The following is an 8,605-nucleotide window of genomic DNA, read 5'->3' on the forward strand; positions in this document are numbered from 1 at the left end:
AAAACAAGGCATACTGAATAAAATAGCTGTATGGATTTCAGAAGGATCTGGTTGGACTGTTCAATCTGTTGACAATCAGTATCTTAATGTGGTCAAATACGAACCAATGAAAGGATCATCATACATGGGGAGTCAGGGTGGCTTAGTGGTTATCTATCGGGCCTCCCACCACTGCGAGCCGGGGTTCAATTCTGGCCTCGGCCAGCATGTGGGCTGAGTTTCAGTCGATCTCAACCTGACTCGAGGGTTTTTCTCCGGGTACTCCGGTTTTCCTCCCTCATCAAAATCGAGTCACAGCTAATTGACATCTAGCTGTGGTGCTGTGCTCCGACATCAAACATGGACTGTATAGCGGCAGCCAGAGGCGCCTTTGTATGCTTTCAGCCCGATGTCGTGAGCCGCGCCCTTCGCAATTCAGTCCTTGACTGCAAGTAAGGGTGATTAGCACTAGCAATATTTTATTTATTTATATCCAACTACCAACAGAACTCAGACATAATAACAAAGGATTGATCAACATGAAAAACGAGGACAATGAATGTTTCAGGTGGTGCCACATCAGGCATCTCAATCCTCAAGACAAAGATGCACAAAGAATAAAAAAATCAGACAAAGCATTTGTTGCAAATTTAGATTATTCAGGAATTGAATTTCCAGTGACAACCAAACAGTACAACAAAATAGAAAAACAAAATGAGATCAACATCAATGTTTTTGGTTATGAAAATAAACAAAAATATCCAATCCATGTCTCAAAAGAAAAGTATGAAGATTGCATGAATCTGCTTCTCATAACAGAAAATGAAAACAAGCACTATGTATTGATCAAAGATTTCAACAAATTCATGTACGACACAACAAAGCACGAATCAAGAAAACATTTTTGCATGCATTGTCTTCAGTGTTTTAGTTCTGAAAGAGTATTGACCGCTCATAAAGAAAACTGTTTTCAAGTGAATGGCGCACAAGCAATAAAAATGCCTGACAAAAATAACAACATATTGAAATTCAACAATCCACACAGACAACTGCCAGTTCCATTCGTAATATATGCAGATTTTGAAGCAATAACAGAAAAAATGCATGGATGCAGGCCCAATGATGATAAATCGTACACAGAGGCTTACCAGAAGCATACAGACTGTGGTTATGGATACAAGGTTGTTTGTTGTTATGATGATAAATACACAAAACCATTACAAATTTACAGAGGCGAAAAAGCTGTGTACAAATTCATGAACGCTATGTTGAGTGAAGTCAGATATTGCAAAAGGGTTATGAAAGAATATTTCAATAAACCATTGAAAATGACCAAAGATGATGAGGAAAAATTCCAAAAAGCCGACAAATGCCACATATGTGAGAAGAAATACAATAAAAATGATGTGAGAGTGAGAGATCACTGCCATGTAACAGGCCAGTACAGAGGATCCGCTCATAAAGATTGTAACCTGAATTTCGCATTGACAGGTAAAATACCAGTTATATTTCACAATCTCCGTGGGTATGACAGTCATTTTATAATGCAAGAGATTGGAGCTATTGTAAAAGAACATGAATACATAAATAAAAAAGGTGAAAAGTGCCAAATGATTATCAATGCTATACCAAACAACATGGAAAAATATATGGCCTTTATGCTTGGTAATCATCTGACTTTTATTGACAGTTTTCAATCTATGAGCTCAAGTCTGGATAAATTGGTGAGCAACCTGCCAAAAGAAGCATTGATATATAATTCTCAAAAATTCAAAGGGGACAAACTTGATTTAATGTCTCAAAAAGGAGTATATCCATACGACTTCATGGATAGCTTTGATAAATTCAATGAAAAGCTACCACCTAAAGAAGAATTTTACAGTATATTAAATGATGAGCATATCTCAGGTGAAGATTACAAACATGCTCAAAATGTGTGGAATACATTCTCTCTAAAAAATATGGGTGAGTACCATGACTTATATCTCAAATCTGACATCCTTCTGTTAGCTGATGTATTTGAAAACTTCCGAAAGACCTGCCTGCAATACTACAAATTAGACCCATGTCATTATTTTACCAGTCCTGGGCTTTCCTGGGATGCTATGTTAAAGATGACTGACATTAAATTGGAGCTTATGACTGATATTGATATGTTTCAATTCATCGAAAAGGGCATGCGTGGTGGTACATCATACATAGCAAATCGATACGGCAAAGCTAATAATAGATACATGAAAACATATGACGAGAAAGCGCCCTCAAAATATATCATGTATCTGGATGCCAACAATCTGTATGGTTGGGCTATGTCACAATACCTACCAACTGGTGGTTTTAAATGGTTGGCTAAAAACCAGATTGATAAGATAGACCTAGCCAAGTATAAAGAAAACAGCAATAAAGGTTTGATATTAGAAGTAGACCTGGCATATCCAAAAGAACTACATGATTTGCATAATGACTACCCACTAGCATCTGAAAAGGTAAAAGTGACTGAAAATATGCTATCAGAATATTGCAAAAACATCGCGAAGAAATACAAAATATCGACTGGTTTAGTTCATAAATTAATACCTACATTAAGCAATAAAGAAAAATACGTACTCCATTACAGAAACCTTCAATTATACACTGATCTCGGTTTGAAAATAACCAAAATCCATCGAGTTCTAAAGTTCAATCAGTCACCATGGTTGAAAGAATACATTGATTTCAACACACAGAAGAGAACCAATGCCAAAAATGCTTTTGAGAAAGACTTCTTCAAGCTTATGAATAACAGTGTATTTGGGAAAACAATGGAAAATATTAGAAAGCGAGTAGATGTCAGATTAGTAACTGATGAAAACAAACTGTTAAAAATGGCTGCTAAACTAACATATGTCAGTAGCAAGATCTTTAATGAAAATCTAGTGGCAGTGCATAAAATCAAAGAAACACTAACCCTAAACAGGCCGGCATATGTGGGTATGTGTATCCTAGATCTTAGTAAGACACTAATGTATGATTTCCACTACAATTATATCAAACAAAAATACGGCAGCAGAGCGAAATTATTATTCACAGACACAGACAGCTTGACCTATGAAATTGAAACCAGTGATGCGTATCAAGACTTTTGGAATGATAAAGACAAATTCGACAACAGCGACTACCTGGAAAACAGTCCATTCTATTATAAAATTAATAAGAAAGTAATCGGCAAATTCAAAGATGAGGCAGCAGGCATGCCGATAACCGAATTCGTTGGATTGAGATCCAAAATGTATTCATATATGAAAGACAATGACAAAGGCGGAAAGACCGCTAAAGGAATCAAAAAGAACATCATCAAAAAGAACATCACTCATGCAAATTATAAAAACGTTTTATTCAACAACGAGCAAATGCATCATAATATGAAAACCATCAGAAGCAACTTGCATCAAATCGGAAGCTATGAACTTAATAAAGTGTCATTATCTTGCTTCGACGATAAGCGGTACATACATAACAATGGCATGACAAGTTATGCATACGGACACCATAAAATCCATTCTACCTCGCCACGGCATAGATTCGCAGAAATATAAAACATATAGATTTCCAAGAATACGAGACCAGAAATGACCACGCCCATGTGACCACGCCAATATGATGGGCCACAAATGCTGGACAACATATGTTAAGTAGCATGGGAATTGGCGCGTTTAAGCGCATTTTGCAAAATGCGCTGAAACCGCCAATTCCCTATACTACTGATACTATACAATCTATGAGTTTCGGGGATAAGTTGAGTTCCAACCTCACAGTTAGTCTCCTTTCCAGCAACTTTATCTATCAAAGTAGTTCGATGAAAAAGGAAGAAAAAAAGAGAACTTGTTTAAATAGGAATAATCAAATTAACGACAGTAATGGGAGTAAATTAATTTTAATACTTCACTGTAAGCAAGAAGTTTGCTTCCGTTTTAGTTAAATAAAAAGGCTACATATTGATTCGCTCCTTCGGCCGGTTTTTTTGTTTCCTTGTGTTTTCTCCGAGAGCCCTTGAATTTCCCTCCTCCCTCCCTTGCCACAGGCGTTGTTGCGCTTTCGAAGAGAAGTGTTTGGTCCGTTACGTGGATGACACTTTCACACTTTTCAAAAACAAGGTCACTGCAGAACAACTTTTTCTACAGAGCTTGAACCAACGACATCAAACTCACCATGGAGGTTGAAGATAACTTTGAAATTCCTTTCTTGGATGCCTTAGTTAACGTGACGCCGACTATTCCTTTTCCACGACTATCTTCAGAAAGAAAACCTTCAGTGGGCTCTATATGAAAGGAGACTCTTTCACACACCGGAAATACAAGATTAGCTTAATCCGTTCTTGAACATATCGTTGTTAGAATTTGCATTTTCTCCAGGCCTGCCAAATTACGTTCCTGCCTTAATAATATTGAAAGGCTTCTTTTACAAAATGGCCTTCCAAAAGGAATGCTCTCCTACAACATTAATGATGTGCTAAAGAGACAACTAGAAAATCGTTCAGGACCACTGATTACTTTTCCCAACAAAGATATTACATTTGTTTAACCTTTCTTGGGTTCTCATAGCAAGGATCATTACCGTGCCCTTACAAGTCCAAATGGTGATTACTCTTCATCAATTGCGCGGCACTCAACGAGAAAAGGGCACAACACAAAATGGAAACATTTCCAAATCCTGGAGAATGGTCGTTCTCACTTACAATGCAGAATTAAGGAAACTCTTTTAATTTAAGAACACAAACTTTGGCTTAATGAAAAAATCAGCATTGAAAGCTGTCAATTTATTAGCTATCACCTTCCTTTTTTTAAACAAATCATATTGTTTCTTTTAACTAGTTTCCAGTTTCCATAAGCTTTTCCAATTAAAATATGTTTTTTTTTTCCTAAAGGGTTACTTCTGATGATGGATGTTGGAAAAGGTATGTTTTTTTTTTAATTATTAGATTATTCATGTTTGTCACCGCTGTTTGCGTGTTCTTTCTTTTAAAGTTTAGATGGCCAAAGAACAAAAATGTCCCCAAAGTACAGTAGTGTACACGAGAAAGACTTGTGAATCACCCAAATTTACCTTGACAGCACTAGTAAATACTAACTAACAGCTTGATTCACTGCTTGATTCACTGCTCCCCGTTCGTAGACGAGTTGCTGTAACCTCGCTAAAAGGGTCTTCTATCCCCCCATCCGAGAGAGAGCGAGGGAAGAGAGACCCTGGTTCAGGCAGGTCACGTGTCTTAATGACAAATTTTCCAACTTGAGAGCAACCTCGTACCAAGGGTCTTCTCGGCTTTCAATATGTCGGCGGGTCTTGAGAAGACTCTGGCACAGAGTGAACAAAAAAGATTTCTGATTGGTGTTTTCTCACATGAACTCTAATTGGTTTAATGTCGAAAGAAAGATGGCGGCTAGTGAGGAGAGCCAGAAGAAGAACAGAATTCGTGTTTAAATCATTTTCAAAATTGTACCTGTTCCGTAAGAAGCAGCCGCAAATTAACAAGCATAAAAGTCAAAAATAATTCGCCGTTTTTTCACGTTGCACGGTCATCTACATCAGGCCTCGATTCCAATTAAAGCTACGTTGGCTTTTCACGACCTCTGACATAGCGATCGCTCTATTATATAGAAGGATATATTGGTGTTTGAAAGAGGTAACGGTAACTAAGTGATTTTATTTCGTACGTAACTTTACGTTTTGGTTCATTTTGTCGTCTCACATTGAGCATTGTTACTGTTGTTCAATTTTCTCACCGTGTCATATTGTGTTACAAATTATAACATTGTGCAGCGGGGTTCATAGACTATTGATGTGGTTGATTTAGCAGTTGTATGTGGCGCTGTTGACTCGTGTGACAGCTGCAATGAAGGCGGGTCTGTTAATTACAGGTCACATTCCACAGCTCAAGACTAGAGGTCGTTGCTCCAATAATCAACAACTTAGCCAAAAGTTTCCCCGAGACCTGAAACAACATTTTTGTTGAGTGATTAGCGCTAGCAGACACTTTTGGTGTTGTTTATTAGTCCGCAGCACGGCGACGTGTACACTCACATGTGGAATGTGACCTGTGTTTTATTGTAATTGACCTGCAGCTGCAGTAATCCATATTCTTTCCCATGTCATCCCTTCCACACTCTTCAGCTACTGGTGCACAGAAAGATCTAGCTCGGTCGGTTTTCATCATTGCCTTTCACTTTCATCAATAAAAGATATTAATCTCCTCACGCCAAACAAGGTGCATTCATCTTGTAATTTTCCAGGAGGGTTATTTAAGATTGTGAAGTCTTAACAATAAATATTAGTCTTGAAAAATAATTGTAAGGCTTATCATTATAGTCTTATTGACCTGTCAATTCGCCAACAACTTCCATTTTTCTTCTTCTGATTTAAAAATATAAATATGTATATTAAACAGTATTCGTTAATTTTGAACACAACTTTTTTATCATCACAATCCTGTGAGTTTTCTTGTACACAAATAATTTTTATTCGTTTTCTAAACATGCTTTGAATATATTCTATAGCATTTCTCAATTAGTTGCATTTATGATAAATGTCTGAAGATGTGGTACATCGAGTGATTTGGGGAAAGATTGCAGACTGGACAGTTGGATTGGGAAATAAAATTGAAGGTGACAAAGCACAGGAAATTTGCGACTTCACCAACAACAAGAAACTATTTCACAAAAAGAAATAGTTTTTTGTTTCTGGAATGGTAAGGGCAAGAGAAAAGATAAAATACTTGGTCGGTCATATATATTTCGCTTCCTCTGTTGAAACTCTCAACAAAAAAGGACAAAAATGTGGACACAAACTCTCTGAACGGTGAGAAGCATGTCAAGGAATATTAACCATTAAAGAGAAGAACAGATACTTGTCTACAAATACCTATTTTTCCTTCGAATGCCACAGCATAACTTAAATTTCAAATTTCGTTTTCTCAGAATCTTCCATTATTTGTTTTACGTGTGAACCAAGGCAGTTACCAGTACTAGCTTTAAAATAACTGGCTCCTGGAAAACCCATGCAATTTACTACTGCAACTCACCAGTGCGAAGATTGTTTACATTACTCATTACCCCGAAGAGAGATATATCCCTTTAATGTAACCCAAAATCATTCAGATGGTGAAAACTTCATATTTATGACCCATTTCCTTCACATTCGTGTTTGTCAGCACTATGATTTGCTATATTTCAGGTTCACGTGTTCACAAGTTTGTTTTTTTTGGTTCATAAATGTTTAGATGTTCAATTACAAACTCTGTTTTGAATGGCCACTCTACCTCATAATTTGTGTAAATAGTTCACCATGAATTCTAAATAGATACAATTCGTTTCTAAGTGAATGAAACGAAACAAAAATGTAGTTTAAGGAATGGAGGCAAATAAAACAAACTCTGCCATAATTTGTCACGGCCTCCAAAACAGCAGATTAAAAGCCAGTTTGATAAAACAGCAAAGATCACCCCCTAACCCTGGGCTCATTCGACAAGAACTGCTGAAGATGATGAGATGCTAATGTTTGGGACTTGCACAAATTGTGCCCTTTTTTAATTAGGCCCAACAGATTTCATGAGCAGCATTGCAAGACATCACATTGTCTTCACTGGTAGGAAAAGACATGGAAAAGTTCTTTTTATAGCTTGAAAAGTGCAAGGAGCAGATTGCTAATCCTATGGAATAGCAAGTTCAACAATGTACATTAGCTTGATTTTGTTAACTTTACCACAAAATATATTTACAATAACAAGTTGTAAGAATGTGGGCACAAAACATGCTGTGGTTCCCGTTTGGCAATCAGATGAGAATTAAAATACTGATTTTACACTGACATGACCATACGTGCAGTCAATCGAAGAGATGAGCGATAAAATCACAATACAACAATCAAATGGTTTCACTGTGAAAATGAAGTACCACAGATACGTGGTACAATAATACTTCCCTTTAGGAAAATAGCTTTGGGTCAATGTATACTGGGGAAAGTCGTTGTCAGAAGGCTCATATACACCGATACGAAATCAGATAATCATTGAAGTGTATGAAAAATTAATGATAATTAGGTTTAATTTATTGAAAATAAACATGCAATATAAACTATACATTACGGAAGACAGCGAACACGCCTCCTTGTGGCTTTCATTAAACCTTAGCTCACTGGATTTTGCGGTAATCAAATGTCTGTGATGTTACGGGTGAAACTGTGTGCGATGGCTGTTTCCAAACTGTTTAAAAATCACAGCCTCGAGAAATAATAGCCGTCTATAAAATTGCATTGGTTTAAAATAACATGAAATGAAAAGAAAAGCAACATTTGTCTGTCATCTACCGCATTCTCGTTGCTCGTGCATTCATCCATCCGTATTTTTGGTTTCTTAAATCAAATTTTACAGCTTTGGGCAGTCCTCCCACTTTGTACTCCATTTTTGTTTGTTGGCAGTTGTCGTACCCAGATTTCTCTCACCTTATTCCTTGCTGCCATTTTGAAAACAAATTGCATATTTTGATCACGTGATCTGCTGTGTGCCTGGGTCTTCTCAAGACCCGCCGCCATATTGAAAGCCGAGAAGATCCTGGGTACGAGGTTGCCTTGGAAGGAGGCCCCGCTTTTCGGAATA

General features: G+C 37.1%; 1 protein-coding gene across 1 annotated transcript; it reads left to right on the forward strand.

The window, feature by feature from the left end:
- Positions 1–1,679: 1,679 nt before the first annotated feature.
- On the forward strand, positions 1,680–6,682 carry LOC138035904 (uncharacterized). The gene is made up of 3 exons (XM_068882304.1): positions 1,680–2,868; positions 4,883–4,912; positions 6,549–6,682. Exons 1-3 carry the CDS (start codon positions 1,680–1,682, stop codon positions 6,680–6,682), a joined length of 1,353 nt encoding a protein of 450 aa, XP_068738405.1.
- The last annotated feature ends 1,923 nt before the right edge of the window (positions 6,683–8,605 follow it).

This window comes from Montipora capricornis, unplaced genomic scaffold, assembly GCF_036669925.1.
Source record: "Montipora capricornis isolate CH-2021 unplaced genomic scaffold, ASM3666992v2 scaffold_436, whole genome shotgun sequence".
NCBI classification, from domain to species: domain Eukaryota; kingdom Metazoa; phylum Cnidaria; class Anthozoa; order Scleractinia; family Acroporidae; genus Montipora; species Montipora capricornis.

Excerpts from the sequence above, each read along its gene's own strand:
- LOC138035904 (XM_068882304.1), top strand. The coding sequence starts at position 1,680 with ATGAGCTCAAGTCTGGATAAATTGGTGAGCAACCTGCCAAAAGAAGCA. Across the intron at positions 2,869-4,882 it reads TGCTAAACTAACATATGTCA|GGTTACTTCTGATGATGGAT; the intron begins GTAGCAAGATCT and ends TTTTTCCTAAAG. Across the intron at positions 4,913-6,548 it reads GATGATGGATGTTGGAAAAG|ATGTGGTACATCGAGTGATT; the intron begins GTATGTTTTTTT and ends AAATGTCTGAAG.